The sequence below is a fragment of the Canis lupus genome, chromosome 29 (assembly GCF_048164855.1).
Source record: "Canis lupus baileyi chromosome 29, mCanLup2.hap1, whole genome shotgun sequence".
Lineage (NCBI taxonomy): Eukaryota > Metazoa > Chordata > Mammalia > Carnivora > Canidae > Canis > Canis lupus.
Genome location: NC_132866.1, coordinates 30,289,271 through 30,305,156, shown reverse-complemented (window position 1 = coordinate 30,305,156; position 15,886 = coordinate 30,289,271). Strand labels below are relative to the sequence as shown.

The 15,886-nt window shown below is 52.0% G+C and overlaps 1 protein-coding gene across 1 annotated transcript; it reads right to left on the bottom strand.

Annotated features, from left to right (window-relative positions):
• SFRP5 (secreted frizzled related protein 5) lies at window positions 1-5,589 on the bottom strand. The gene is made up of 3 exons (XM_072805781.1): window positions 5,067-5,589; window positions 2,779-2,856; window positions 1-1,097 (listed from the first exon to the last, which is right to left on the bottom strand). The coding sequence occupies exons 1-3, from the start codon at window positions 5,587-5,589 to the stop codon at window positions 751-753; spliced, it is 948 nt and encodes a 315-aa protein (XP_072661882.1). The 3' UTR covers window positions 1-750.
• Window positions 5,590-15,886: the final 10,297 nt, after the last annotated feature.

Genomic DNA, 15,886 nt, shown 5'->3' with positions numbered 1-15,886 from the left:
TGTTGTTTTCTTTGATTTAATTAAAAACTTAAAAAAAAAATTAGAAACCAGACCTTGCCTGCATCAGATCTAGTACTTGTGGCCTTGCAACGGTGGTGATAATTTACTCATCAGGGTTACAGGGACATATGGAGGCTGAAGAACAAACCCCAAAAAGCGGCTTCTGGGAGGGGGTTTGGGCTGGGCTTCTCTCCAGGTTTGCAGGAAGGGGAAGAGATGGGGAAGGTGGAGAACTGTGGCTGGAGGGTGCTGTGACCCTAATGCCTCTCCTCTGGGGGGACTCTGATGACACAAGTGGGCAGTGGAGGTAAGGAACTGTCCCCCCAAATAGCTCAGCCTAATACTGAGACTTTCCTCTTCAAGGCAAGGCTTCATCACCGACAGAGGGGAGCAGACGCCATGGTCTACTCCGGAAACTACCTCCTCGGGCTGCTCAGAGCCCCTCCATGCTTCTCGCTCTCTCCTCCACCTACTTTCTGAAACCCTGGAGTTCCTTCCCAAATGAGAAAGCCCTGCTTCTAAAAGAAGAAGTCCCCAAGGACCCAGAACCCCTCAGTTAAGAGCAGCTCAGGCTCCATGCCCATTCCTTAAGACCTGTGCTGGTAATAGCTCTGCATGGGACCACTCAGGCAGGGGCTGGGTCAGCCTGGGAAGAGGGGTGAGGCCAAGTGGGCAGAAAGAGAGAGTGTGCCTCAGGGGTGGAGAGAGGGCAAGGCACAGCTGGCTGCATGAGGCAGGGAGGCGCGCCCTTTAGTGGGGTTCAGCGGCCCCATAGAAGAAGGGGTAGTAGAGGGAGCAGGGATATGAGAACATGAATTTGACTGCGAACTTCATCTCCTTATTCTTTTTGTCCCAGCGGTAGACGGCCATAAGCAGCAGCTGTCCGTCCACCTTGCGGCCCATGACCAGGAAGCTGCCAGCCAGGCTGTCCAGCTGTGGGCAGGGGCAGCTAGCACCGTTCTTCATGTGCAGCACGAGCCTCTTGGTGTCCTTGCGCTTCAGGGGGCCAGGCTTGAGTAGCTTCTTCTTTTTCTGGGCTCCAATCAGCTTCCGGTCCCCATTCTCTATCTTGATCTCCTTGATGCGCATTTTAACCACTGTGTGTGTGCACACATGTGGAGGGGGTAGACAGAGGGACAATGTGAGAGTGGGCAGGTGTGCTCAGGATGCTGGTGGGCCCCCAGTGAGTGCTTGTGCCTGAAGCTCCAAGCCTAGCCCTTGGTGAGGTGGGCTTATATGGGTACATTTTCATATTTTTGAAGATTTTATCATGTGCAGGACTTGCACTGACATTCTCATGCTTCATCTTTGAGGTGGGAGGGAAATGAGGTTTGGAGAGGGGGTGACCTGTCAGACTTGTAGAGCCTAAAGTGAACCAAGGTCTAACACCCCAGAGCCCATGCCTTTCCAGGATACCACAGGCAGGGTGGGGAGCACCTGATGGGGAGTGGAGCAGGGCATTGGGCTCCCCAGGGAGGGAAATGCTTCAGGTGGAGCTGACCAACTGGAGGGGTGGTTTGGTGGGGAGAGGTCCTTGTGACAGAGGGAGGCTGGACTTCATGATCCCTGGGGCTGCTTCTAAATGAGATTTCTGGCTCTGTGTGTGTGTGTGTGTGTATAGCAGTGGTGGGCTGGCAAATGTTTGACAGCTGGCCCTGGGGAGGGAGGTGCTCTGTAGCATGTGCTGGTTTCCATGGGGTAACCCCCCCACCCCCCCGCGCACACACACACACCATGGCCTACTGCATCACAGAGCATTGGATTGAGAAGCATGCACACAACCATCTTTTGTGATCTGTGTAAGACTATAGTATATGGGTGAGAGTGTGATGTTTAGTGCTGTGTATTTTATGTATCAGAGTGTGTCTATGGTGTTTTTGGAGTGTGAATATAGGGGTGAGGGAGGTGGTTAAAGGCTAGAAAGTGGTAGGGGTGACTGACCATCCCAGGGTGGCTGTAGAGAGCCTAATAAGTTGTGGGTTGGGAGTCTAGAGCTGGAGGGGACTCACTTAGGCTAGTCTACCCCTTCTTCAGGCCTCTGGACCCCCATCTCTGTGAGCAACCAGGGAGATGCCAGAGGATGACTGTTCACCCAGGGAAGGAAATTGTTATAAAATTTCATTCTTTCTCTCTCTTGGGCAGAGGCATACACACACCTTACAATAGTAGTATTCTCTTTCCAAGCAGACTAATGACATAAAAGACTCAAGTAAGGATTTCATTGCTCTCTGTTTTTTCAGAAAGGGAGGCTAATACACAAAACAGCATTCCACTTGGCAAAGGCCACGTGCTGGGTCGTGTGGTCCTGACTAGACTTGGCTCACTGTCCCAGGAATGGAGAGGTTCCAGGATGAAGCTCCCCAGGCCAGAGGTGCCCAGGGATGAGGGTGCTGCACTTCCATCCTGGGGCCCAGCTCTTTCCCTGATGCCCCTGTCCATCTCCAGGCTTAGCTTGCTTTTCCTGAAGAGGATCCAGCCCTGGAGGCCCCTCTGTGGGCAGGTGCCAAGGGAGGGCTGCAAGAGCCTTGGCCAGGAGTGGTTTTGGGGCCCACAGACCATGGCCTTGAGGGGCTTCTGAAGCCCCTGGGATGACCTGCAGAATGAGGTGCATTTCTTTGGGGAGAGGGTTCAGGGTCATAATCAGACCCGTGGTGCAAACAGTCTTAGTATTCACTAAGATAGTTGTGGACACGTGTGTTCGTGTGTGTGTGTGTGTGTGTGTGTGTGTGTCAAGGAGGAGAGGAATTGGGGGAGCGGCCACGTGGGCCCCACACTCACCGAAGTCACTGGAACACATCTGCTCCATGAGGCCATCGGCACTATGCTCCATCTCACACTGGGTGCAGATCTTGGTCACTGAAGAGGGAAGCAGGGGTGGGGTTGAGGGAGGCTGATAAGGGAATCAGAGTCCAAAAAAGCCACTCGAGTACAGGCTTATCCCACTGATGAGCCACCTCCCCCTGTCAAGCCTCCACTCTCATCAGGAAATGGGATGATGGTAATGATGCTCACTGAGGAGTTGTGAGGTTCAAAAGAGACAAGGTTGCAGTGGCACCTTGCAGTAGGCACAATTGCTCCATGACCCTGGCAACTGCCACTATGATGTGCATTGTCTTCCAAACTTTGTTTCGTTTAATCCCCAGCCTATGAAGTAGGTATTATTCTTATTAAAGAAAAGAAGACTGAGGCCCAGAGTGGCTACTCAAGTCTGCAAAACTATTGTGAACTGAGCTTAGAACTCAGCATTTGTGACTCCTGGGCTAGTGCTGAGATGGGGGTATCTGCAGGGTTTTTCTAGGAACACAGGGTCCGGACAGGTGGGGAAACAAGTGACTCTGGCAGGGCAGAGGCTGTGGTAAGCTGAAGAGCATCCTCCTCTACGGTGGGCAGCTTAGCATTACCAGAACTTTTGATTTTTTCAAGGGAAGCCCAAGCTCTTTAATTTTTATGTGAAATATTCTCAGTTTTTTTTTTTATTATTATTCTCAGTTTTATTGTGGCCACACAAACACTTCAGGGTGCCTCTGGTTCTCTGCCACCACATCTGCTCTCTGTCCTCTGTCTCTGCCTCCAGGTGGGTGCCACATCACAGGGGAAAGTGGGCTTCAGAGAGGTCAGAAGCATGAGGGCAGAGTGAGGGGGGATTCCGAGCCGAGCCCGAGCCCAGGACTTCCCTTCCCTGCTGTCGAGGCTGTTAATCCATGGCTTCCAAGAGAACCAGAAAAGGAACCATGCTGGGATCCCTGCTAGGGGCTGTGCTATCTCTCCTTGAGCTGGCTCTCTCTCCCCTGCTTCCTGGTCCCATTTCCAACCCACGAACAGGGGTGTTTCCCTTCTCTCAACACTCCCCAGTCACAGGACCCCTACCCAACTGACTCTCAGGAGGGACATGGGAGTGTAGGATCAAGGGCTGTGTGGATGAGGTTAGCCCTGAGGAGGTGGGTAGGGTATGGTGGAGTCCAGTTGCTTTTGGGGGGCTGGATCAGATAGAAAATGGGAAAGCAGTGCTGCCCCTTGGGGGAGTCCCAGCATCAGGGGCTCCTTAGACTCTCGAATTAACTGCCCAAACAAAGCCCTTCTGCTCACTGCCACTGTTTTATTCTCCTGTCTGGTGCCCAGCCCAGGCTTACTCTGGAAGGAGTTTGGCATTTGGGGCAGGGGTGGGGGCTGCACAGTGAAGGGAAGCTGAGACCAGGGAGGAACTAGGGGAAATGGGACTCGGGGTGGGTGGGAGGTGGCACTTAGGATCTCACAGGGTTCTGGAACCTGAGCTCATTTCCTATATTACTTATGGAAAAAGTGAGGTTCAAAGTTAAGCAACAACTAAGGAGGCTCCTGGTTAGTGGCAGAGCCTGGTAAGCTGCTCTTCTGCACTGAACTTTACCTGAAGGTCTCCCAACTGGGGGATTTTGGGAAGAGAGTACAAGAAATTCGGGTTCCCAGGTACAGAAAATGGGATGAGTGTGTGTGTGTATGTGTGTGTGTGTGTGTGTGTGTGTAACCATAGCCCAGGAGTGCACTTAGCTCACGATTTTTACACTATATCCCTTCCATAGGCTCCCCTCCCCTCTCAGGTTGTCAACGTGGGGTGGTGGTGATGCTTGTTTTGGTGCCCTGGGGTCCAGAGCTGTGGTGGAGGTGACTGGGCCTGGGCATTCTTGGGCTGAGAGAGGCCATAAGACATTTATGAGGATGCCTCAGGATGGGGGGAGGGGACAGCACTGGGGCTACCCAGGGATTCCAGCGTCTTGGGAAGGTCAGCGCTGCGAGGGGCGCGAGGGGCATCATTGGGAACGAAGGTGGAATGCGTAGAACCAGTGAGCTTGTCCAGAGCTGCGAGAAGGCCCTACTCTGGGAGTTTGTGGGGAGGCTGGCAGGGGGGCAGCGGGGGGTGCAATTCCCGGGCATGCATGCAGGGCTGGGTAAAGGCGTGTGTGTGCGTGTGTGTGTGTGTGTGTGTGTGTGTGTGTGTGTGAGCGGGTGGCGCCTCCGCGGGGCCCCGCAGAGCAGTGCTAAGGGCCCAGCTCCCGCGGGCGCCCGGGGGCTGGCGGCGGCGGCGGCGCTACCTGGAGGCGCGGTGGCAGGCAGGTGTCCGAACTGCATGGCGATGCAGAGGTCGTTGTCCAGGGGGAACTTGTGGCAGTGCAGCATCTCGGGCCAGGGGAAGCCGTAGGCCTCCATGAGCGGCGCGCAGCCGGCGCGCACGGCCTCGCACAGCGAGCGGCACGGGTAGATGGGCCGGTCGAGGCAGACGGGCGCGAAGAGCGAGCAGAGGAAGACCTGCGTGTCCGAGTGGCAGCGCTTGGCCAGCAGCGGCAGCCAGCTGCTCGCCTGCTGCTTCACCTCGGCCAGGCTCTCGTGCTCCAGCAGGTTGGGCAGCCGCATGCGCTTGTAGCCCACGGTGTGGCAGAGCGGCAGGTCGGCGGGGATGTCGAGGCACTGCGGCGGCTTGGAGTACGAGCGCCCGTGCAGCGGCTCCGCCTGCCAGCCGTAGTAGTCGTACTCCTCGGCGCCCGCCGGCGCCCCGTGCAGCGCCCCCAGCAGCAGCGCCAGCGCGGCCGCCCGCGCGCCCCCCGCCGGCCCCCGCATGGCACGCGGCGTCTCCAGCGGCCCCGCGCCCGCGCAGCCGCCCCGCCGCCGCCGCCGTGGCCCGAGTGCCCGCAGCCTTCGCTCGGCTCCCGGCGCGCCGACCGATCCTGGCACCTCCCACCCCGGGGCTCCGGCCTCGCCGCGCGCCCCAGCCAATCTCCGGCCGCCGCCCCCGGCCCAGGCGCGGAGGCGAGGTGGAGCCCCTCGGCCCCTCCCGCCGCCTCGCGCGCGCCCCGCCCCGCGCACCCACTCCCCTGCCTCGGCGCGGGGCTCGCTCGCCTCCCGGGGCGTTCCCCGCCGACCGCGTTCGCCATCCTTCTCCTTATCTCCCTCCGCCACAGCCTCCCCTGTTCCTTTTCTCGCTCACTCCACTTGCTTATCTGTCGTCTCGGCCTTTCCCCTCCGCTCTGCTTTCTCTTCCCTGACACCTCGGCTCTCCCTTCCCCTGGCGGCCCACACCCGCCTGCTCCGGGAGGGCAGGGCTCCGGCCGTCCGTCTTCAAGCCTGTGTTTGAGCTCCTGCCTGGTTCCGGCACGGTGTTGGCTGCCGGGAATCAGAGATGGATCTGACCCAGGAACCCCCCCCCCCCCACCTCCAGGGACACCCTAGCCTAGTGGGGCCAAGGTAATCATAACTGCGTTCAGGGAGCTCCGAGTGCCTGTGGACACTGCACGGCACCTCACTGCCTTATCACCTTCTATCTCTATTGATAGCTAATACTTCTTGGGTACTAACTGTACCCAGGCGTTCTAACTGTATGTCGGCATTCTCACAGTATTGCTGTAATAAGGCGAATGGGTACTGTTATTATCTTCACTTTACAGATAAAGGTACCCAGGCAAAGAGAGGAGTTAAGTGAGGATAGGGGCCAGGACTTGACCCCTGGTGGTCTGGTTCCAGAGTCAGAAACAAGGTACAATCAGGAGGTCTGGATTCAGAGTCTACAGGCTTGCTGGCTTTGGGGGACTTCAATCACATAGCTAATAGGTGAGGGAGCCAGGATTTGAATCCAGGTTTGAGTTTCAAAGGCCAGGGCTTAACTACTCTGCCCTAAGATAAATTCCAACCCAGGACAGGAAAGGCTGAGGAAGAGGAAGAAACTGATGATGTACAGGGAGGCATCAGGGAGGAGGCCTTCAAGGACCCCATGATTGGGATCTTTTCCTTCTGCCTGAACCCTGCCTTCCATTGGCTTTCCTGTGGGAGGAGCTTTGGAGAAATGCTTGAGGGTTGGAGAGCTTCTTCTTGAGAGCCTGACCTGAGACCTGACCTCCTCAGTCCTTGGTGGGGAGGTCCCCTGGGGAGGTGTCTTGCGGCACTCCAGGGGCTGGATCTGCACTTGCCCCCCTCTGCTTCTGCCCTTATACTTCCTATCCCCTACCATCCTGAATGTTTCCAAGTCTCCTGTCTCTTCATGGATCTGTCCTTGCAGTGGTAGTAGAGAGAGGTGAGGCTCCACTCTTCTTAATATTCTGCAGACACACATGAAGCACCTACTCTGTACAAGGCTTGAGGTGTAGTATACATGTCACATATAAGGATCCCGAAATGCAGAAGACATAGTCTCTGCTCCAATTCGATCTGGTGTGAGAAAAAGACCAAAGGCAGGGCAGAGGAAACAGAGGACATTTAGCAGACAGAGCCCCACGTGGGGGCGAAAGAGCTTGAAGGGGTTCTAGGGATGACCTGCCAGAAGGTAAAGGACCACTCCCTGTGGGACCAGGCAGTGGAATGTAGTAATGGTGCAAGAGCCTGAGCTTTGTGGACAAAGCCAAGTTGAAGTCTAAGTGATGTTGGGCAAGTATTTAGCCATTCTGACCATCCATTTTCTTGTTTGTAAAATGGAACGTTCTCAACAGTTATTGTGAGAGGCAAACAAAATGCTGCATGAAAAGAAAGCCCCCTGCATAGTGCCACACATAATAGCACCTAGGAATGTAAGATGTCTAAGGGATGTATGACTTCAGGGTAAAAATGTGATGTGTGTTCTGAGAGGTCTCTTGGGTACCTTGGCCCTGGCTGTGGTTTGGGACTCCGAGCAGTAGTTCTGTTCCCTGTGCTCCAGCTTACCCTTACTCTGCTGCAGGCTTGGCAGGGCTTCTGTGCTGCAGGGGAGGTGTGGTCTTGTGCACAGGCAGGCGGCGATGGCGCTCCCCAGGTGAAGTGCAGGGTGCTGGCTCCCGAGGCAGCTGGTTAGCCCAGCTGGCCTTGGCGTCCCAGTGCCCGGCCTGGACAACAGGAGGCATTGTTCCTGTTGCTGGTTATGTAGAACTGTCTAAGAGCCAGGTGAGTCTGTACCTGCCACTCCTAAGGGCAGAGGCGCCAGGCTGAAACTCCCCTGGAAGGGGAGGATGGGCAGTTTTTACCTGACAACTCTGCCTTGTGGACCCCCGAGGCTCCCTGACAGGATGAGATTAAGGAGGAAAGGCCTTCACAGGAATGAAGCCCAGGTGGGGGCTGTGCCATGGGGCACAGAAGATCTCTGCCTGCGGCCAGGTCAGTGGGTTACATTAGCTCTGTGGCCCCGGCAGGGAGGAGGGTGCACACATGTGCTGCCGCTTCCTGATGAGGCCGTTCCAGGGCCTAGGCAGCTGTGTGGAACACCTGGCATGCTGGGCATCTGTCCATCTTGGAACCTCTGCAGTCTATCCAGGTGCACATTTCCCCTAGCTGATGGAAGGGACCATTTGTTAAAAATAACAACAACAACAATGTGTATTTGTGCTTTGTTGTATGTGTTTGTCCTATATAGGTACCTCTTAGATCAACCTTGCTAATTATGTTATACAATCTTATATTTTCCTGCCTTTTTATGGCCTACTTTAGTGATTCCCCAAGTGTGCTCTCCTGAGGGTTCTCAAGTCCTTTTCAGGGAGTCTACAAGGTCAAAACTGTATCCAGTTCAAAGATTCACTCTAAGTCCAAGATAGACCATTGGATCTTAAGGTAACAGTAAGAAAAGTTTATTGGTATGGATTCAGGTTCTAAAGTACAACTAGCATTTAAGGAATGGTCATATGGCAATTTTTTTTGATAGTATCAAAGAAGAATATCTAAAATGTCTCAAAAGGCTGTTAAAATATTCTCATTTGCAGCTACATTTCTGTTGAGGCCAAATTTTCTTCATATAAAACAACATGTAACAACAGATTGAGTGCAGAAGGAAGTATGGAAATCTGTCTATTAAGCCAGATGTGAGATTTGCAAAAATGAAGACAAGTGCCACTTTTTTCACTATTTTTTTTTTTTTGCTTTGTAAAATATAATTATTTTTCACAGAATTTGTTATTTATCTTAACATATAATGGGTTTATTTTTGTTGCTTTAAATGAATTAATTAGGGGATCCCTGGGTGGCGCAGAGGTTTGGCGCCTGCCTTTGGCCCAGGGCGTGATCCTGGAGACCCGGGATCGAATCCCACATCGGGCTCCCGGTGCATGGAGCCTGCTTCTCCCTCTGCCTGTGTCTCTACGCCTCTCTCTCTCTCTGTGACTATCATAAATAAATAAAAAATAAATAAATAAATAAATAAATAAATTAATTAATTAATTAATTAAATTTTGCTTATTAATAAAATTTTAAACATGGTAAATAGGAGTAGGTATACATATAAACAAAAGGTCTTTAATCTAAAAACCTAATTTTTAAAGGTGTAAAGGGTTCCTAAGACCAGAAAGTTTAAGAACTGCTGATTTACTTATTCTACTTGTTTCTTTTCTTCCTTTCTTTCAAAAAGTAATTCCTATACACATTGTGGGGCTGGAACTCACAACCCCACAATCAAGAGTCACATGTTCTACTGCCTGAGCCAGCCATGCACCCCTATTCTATTCATTTCTTTTCTTTCTTTTTTTTTTTATTTATTAATGATAGTCACAGAGAGAGAGAGAGAGTGAGAGAGAGAGGGGCAGAGACACAGGCAGAGGGAGAAGCAGGCTCCATGCAACTAGAGCCTGATGTGGGATTCGATCCCGGGTCTCCAGGATCGCACCCTGGGCCAAAGGCAGGCGCTAACCTGCTGCGCCACCCAGGGATCCCTATTCTATTCATTTCTGATTGAAGTATATAAGATCTACTTTGTGGGTTTACAATTTTTCCTTTTTTTTTTTTTTTTTGGAATCACTTTTGCTCTATTTACTCTGAAGCTATGTTGTTAGGAGCATAAAGTTTCATGACCATTATATGTTCTGGTTGGATTATAATTTCTATCTGTATGAAATAGCCTTCTTCATTCCTTTTAATGCTTTGGTTTCGGGAGTAATCATTCCAGGAACCAACGTTTAACTAGAACCTGCTGTGGGCCAGGCATACACACGAAGTAGTCTCAGTCCCTGTCCATGTGGAGAACAGGGACACACAAAGGCAATGTAGTAAGGCAGGGAGAGTCCAGGCTTTGCTTCAGACTGAATGGAGGTAAATTCTGGCCACTTGCTAGTTGTGTATGTCCTTGGACATATGTCTGTTGAGCTTTGAACCTTAATTTCTTCATGTGTAGAATGAGGTGAAGACGATGTATTTAGTGGATGTTAGTGAAGACCTACGGAGGCAAGGGTAGAGGGGAGCAACCAGCAGAGTGCCTGGCATATGGCAGCTCTGTGATTAGTACTATAATGGAGCCATGAGTGGGAGATCTGCCCCATTCGTGTCTCCTTACAAGCACTCACCCCCTCCCCTGGAGAGGCAGTGCCTGGCAGTGGGAAGTGTACTAGCTTGGATTCAGAAGATTTCAGTTGTGTGTTTCCAACTTCATAACATGTCCCTGCACCCTGAGTGTTTGTTTCCTCATCTGTGAGGTGAGGAGGACCGCCTCTGCCTTACATTCTCCATGGGGCCATCTTGAGGATCAAGTGAAATCGGGAAGAGGAAGGAAGTTGAGAAGATGATGGAGGGGAGGCTGATTTGGTGCTGGCCCAAGGCGGGGCATCTCTGGTCCCAGCCTGTGAGGAAGTTCTGCCAGCATAGGCTTGCCTCCTCCGAGGAGGGTTGGGATGCCCAAAGGCATGAGACACAATCTTGTCCTTATTTTAGAGTCTTTGGGAATTACCTGCCATTTACGATCTCCGTGTTCCCCGCTGGGATACCTGTCTTCATAGCAGTGGCTGCTGATGAGTTAAGCAAAAAGTCCAGCCTGAGTGGCTTGTGTAGTTAAGAGAACTCTTAGAGCTAGCAGGGACCCATTGCTGCTGCCCTCCAGTGTCTCCCATCCCTGGCCATTGTCTGCAGGAGGAAACTAGAACTTGGCCTTCCTCTCAGTCCAGTACTCTTAACTACTACAACTACAGCACTGGTTTACTTTCCATCATTTAGCTTTGTTGACTGCAAAGTCAGCATGTGTCGCAGAGGTCTCCAGCTCTCCAGAGCCTTCCTGCTGTGCAGCCTGTGCTCCAGGAAGCAATTCAGGAGGGCCTGCTTAGGATCTCTGGGTGCCCTGGTAGCAGTAGGTTCCTGCTGGTAGAGGGGATGGATTCACGGTCACTGAATCAAGTGGTTAGGGAGGCAAGTTGCATGACCCTGGACACTGGCAGGCACACTGGTTATCCTGGATCTCACGAGAACAAAAGCAGAGGCCAAGCTTGTCTAGGACAGGGGCAGGTCTAGCTCTAAGAATGCCTGTCTGAAGTGCCAAAGGAGGGGCGTGGGTGGGCACTCCTGGTATCCCTGGAGGGCTGGGGATGGAGAGGCCTTCCTTTCTGGGTCCCCAGCACAACTGGGACCCCCAGGGTCTGGCTAATAGGCAACCCTGACTAGAAGTACATCAGAGAGGCAGCCAAATGTTTTGGTTAAGACCAAGAACTCTTGAGTGAGACAGGATTCTAATTTCAGCAACGCTGCTTGACCTTGGGCAGGTTTTTGAACCTTTCTGTGCTTTAGCCTTCTCATCTATAAAATGCAGATGATAAAGATAATTCCTTTTAGGATTATTTGGAGGACTAGGGTTCATGTAGTAATTGCTTACAGTAGTGCAGATAGGAAGAACTATCTGTATAGTTGTTAGTTAATACTGTTGAGCATTGGCAGTGGTCTTTAGAGATGGTCACCAAATTCTGTGGCTCCTCACTCCTAAATTTCTCTTAAATCCACCTGTGCTCTGCCTCCTCCCCCGTTGTCCTTCCTCACTGTTCAGGGCTGCTCTCTGGTCTCTGGTTTTCTGCACTGCAGGAGGGAACCTGTCACTTCACACTGCTAACCTGCTAGCCTCTCCCTTCAGCTCAGGAGAGCTTTCAGTTGCTCCGATTACATTTAGCATCAAGTTCTTCCCAAGACTCTGGGAGGCCAGGCCTTCTCACTGGGCTTGCTGGGCTTGCTCATAGCACCTGAACTCCCCTTTGCGGCCTCCTCATACTGGTCATCCTAGAGCAGTAGTTTCTCTATTGAGAAATTTTCTCAATTTCTGGTATCCCTGTAGACAGAGAGCTCCACAAGGGCAAGACCTCTGTTTCTTTTGCTCTTTGCACACTGCCAGGCACATAGTAGTGCTGAATGAACGAATGAATGAATGAATGAATGAATGAACAGATGACTTCTGGGTGGGAGGAATTATCAGAAGAAAGGAGTCTTTGGAGCCAGTCAGACTCAGGCTGGAGCCAGCTTCCTTTAACCCTTTTTCATCTCTCTTGGAACTCTTGGAAGGCCCAAGGAAGATCTGGAGAGTTATAGGGTGACTGTAAGGAGAGCTGGTGGAGATCAAGTGGAGTTAGCTGAGGAGTAATTTAGTGCTTGCTGAGGGATGGTGGTGATGGACAAGCTCCCTGTGAAGTCAAGCTCATGTTGACTTCCCTCCCTCCTTCCCTCTCCTCTCTTGAGCAGGTGTTTAGGGGATCCTAGGTGCCCGGCATTATGCTCTGTGCTTTTCCGCACATTATCTCCTTTAATTATCCCAACAGCACTGTGAGGTAGATATTATTACTCCCATTTACTATAAGAAAACTGAGACCCAGAGAGGTTCAGTAACTTACCTACAATCACACTGGCAAGAACCAGAGCCAGAACTCGGAAGCCAGGACTTCCCGCTGTGATTTGTGGATTCCTGCCTGGATGTGAGAAGTGGCTGGGGCCGCTGACCCCAACTGTCTTGTAGAAGAAGAGGGCCCTAGGGCCAGTGCAGAAACTTCCATGGAACTCAAGTAGCTGAGGCTGCCAGCAGGTTCGACTCTGGTTGGCCAGGCCATTCCCTCCCTAGGGAGTGCAAGATCTAGAGGGGTAGCTAGGCATTGCACAAATACATGAATGGTTTATAATCATAAAAGCAACTTCCTAGTGGGGAGGTGGAGATACCCCAAAATGTCCTCTTTGTGGAAAGGAGAATGAGCACCAGAGGCAGTCAAAGGCACCTAGTATTAGGCTTTTTTGCTTCTACCACTTATGGGCTGTGAGGACTCGGGTAAGACACAGCTGCTTGTGCTCTAGTTCTCTCCATCTGCTGCAGATGTGTGGGTAAGATGAAATGAGAAATAACTGAAGATACTTAAAAGTGCTGCAGCGTAAGTGTTCAGAATTTTGTGGAGTCACAGGGGACAGCCTGTGCGCGGCTCCCACTCTCAGCCCCAGCTATGGCTTGTGGGCCCTTGGGACCCCAGATTATAAGATGTTTCAGTGGAAAGCTACTTGCTATTCCGGTGGTTCCTGACCACCAGGGTCTGTGAAGGCACTGATAAAGGTTCATAAACTATGCCCCGTGTTTCCCCAAATCAACACAGAATGGTTCATTTGCTCTGTAAATAAAACAACAGATTTCTTTGCTTTTGGCTGGAATTACATGCTCTCAGGATGGAACTCCCCTCTCATGCTGAACAGGAGTAGATTGGCAGTCCATGCATCTTTGATTAACTTAACAAACAGGCTGGGTGAGGGAACTGAGTGGCCTAGAAAGGGGAACTGTAGGTCAGAGAGGCCCTGGGGCTTTGTGCTCAGGGTATAGGGGAGGAAGTCAGGAAGCCCCCAGGAGGTGCTGGAGGGCAGGACGGCAGAGGGGAAAGCCAGGGCAGGAGTGGTAGGGGGTGGGGCCCAGCTGTTGGGGGAACCCTAGGCAAACAATGGCCTCATTAAAAAGAGGGTGCTGGTGGGGGGAAGCCCAGCAAGGCCAGTGAATCTCCAATTCCCTACCCTAGCCAATGGAGCAATTGTCCTCTGTTGGGAAGGAGCTGGGGCCTGGGCCTGGGAACTGCTGAGCGCTTGTCCTGAGGGCCACGGAGGTGGTCCCAGCCTCTTTGCATGGGTTCAGAATGGCTCTTCTGTGCTCAGTGCAGAGGGGTCAGGCCACGGTAGGGGCTACCTGGTCCTAGTTCTCCCAGCTGGCGGTTCAGGGGGTGGGTGCTTGTATGAGGCTCTCTGAAAAGGGGCCCCTATGTGCCTCCTGCCCACTTCTGGGACACCGAAGCTCTGGCTAGTTGGTCTGAGGCTCAACCTCAATCTGTGCTTTTCTGTTCTCTACTTGCCTGCTGTGCTGTGGCCTTGGGCTGGTTGCTTGACTTCTCAGGTCTTAATTGTTTCACCTATAAAGCTGGGGAGCATTGGGCTAGAAGTACTTCTCAGCTGCATTGGTAGTCCTTCCGGCCTGGCCTGGGTTTGGTTATCAAGGAGACTGGGGCTGATACTGGCATTTATGGGCAGGCGCTGGGGATGCCTAATTCCTGCAGTGTTCAGCCCAGCCCTGCATGACCAAGAGTTGTCTGAAGCACTCATAAATCAGTGTTTTTCACCATTGGTGTTTTTAAAGTAAGGTGGTCCTGTTTTCAAATGATGTGGCTTGTGGGAACTCAGCAGATAAAACAGATGGAGGGGGGCAAGTGTGGTTAGGGTTGGGGCAGGCCCCGGGGCCCTACCCACAGGGCGTTTCCATACCCCACAGTGGCCCCGCCCAGTGTGAACTCTCTCCAGGGCCTCATGCTGCTGCCTGGGCCCGATTTGGCTGCTCTGGGTGTCCTGATTGGTGGGTAGTATTCTCATCCATTGGACATCTGCTAAGATTGGGCAGCATCTGCACAGAGCCAATTGTTATGCCTTACCTCTGTACCATGGTGTTTTTGTTAGAGGTGCAATGGGCAGGTAAGGATGTGAATTGTCCTGGCCTCCTTGGTCTCCCTGGACTGGGCTGGTTGATTTGGGCTGTCACAGGGCACAACCCACAACCAGGCAAGGAGAGGTTTCCACACTTGCAGTGTGAAGCAGTCACCTCGTTAAAATACACATTCAGATTGCTGCTGGGTCATCTGCAGATTCTAGTTCAACACATGTCACCCTGGGTGATTCTGGGGCAGTGGCCTGAGGACTGGGGTGAGAAATGCTGGCCTCAGAGGCATCTTGCCTGCTTCCTTCTTCTCCTCCTGCTCCTCCTGCAGGTTGCAGCCACTCTCCAAGGCTCATGGGGTTCCTTGAGGCGGAAATGAAAAACTCTCCCTTCTGGAAGCTCTATACAACCTGTTTCCTATGCCTGGGAATGAACCTGGTCCATCTCACCTTCTCCAGCACCTAGCTCAGGGCTCTGATTAATAACAGAGTTAGCATAATATTTTTTAAAAAGGCGGGGGGTGGGGGAACTCGTGGGTGGCTCAGCAGTTTAGCACCTGCCTTTGGCCCAGGGCGTGATCCTGGAGTCCTGGGATTGAGTTCTACGCCGGGCTCCCTGCATCCATGCTACTCCCTCTGCGGGTGTCTCTGCCTCTCTCTCTATGCCTCTCATGAATAAATAAATAAAATCTTTAAAAATATATATAAAAAAATAACAGAGTTAGCAGATGGTCACACGTCCCACGCTGTGCCAAGTGCTTTATCATCTCATTTAAACCTCTCAACAATGCCAACAGGCAGATGTTCTTATCATCGCTGTTTACTGATGAGAAATCAAAGGTGATTGAGGAACTTGCCTGAGGTCACACAGCTGGGAATCTTCCAGATAGATGGGACTCCACCACACACATTCCTGCACAGACAGGGCAGCCAGCCTGTCCCTCCATCTGGGATTTCATAATCCCCCTTCAGTGAGTCTGGCAAGGTGTTGTTATTAGTATTACTATCATCGGGGACTTGGTCTTAAGACTTTGCAGAGGTGTGCGCTTACTGGGAATCCTCATGAGGACAGGAGTTGAGAGCTGCTGGGGTCCCAGCAGGGAAAACTCGCCTTTCCTGGGTGTTTTGGAGTGTCATCTGTTTTTTTCATTCTTTTTTTTACTTCTCTCTCTCTCTCTTTTTAAAAAATATTTTTATTTATTTATTCATGAGAGACACAGAGGTATAGGCAGAGGGAGAAGCTGGCTCCCCATGGCTGAGCCAAAGTCAGGTGCTCAATGCCTGACCCACC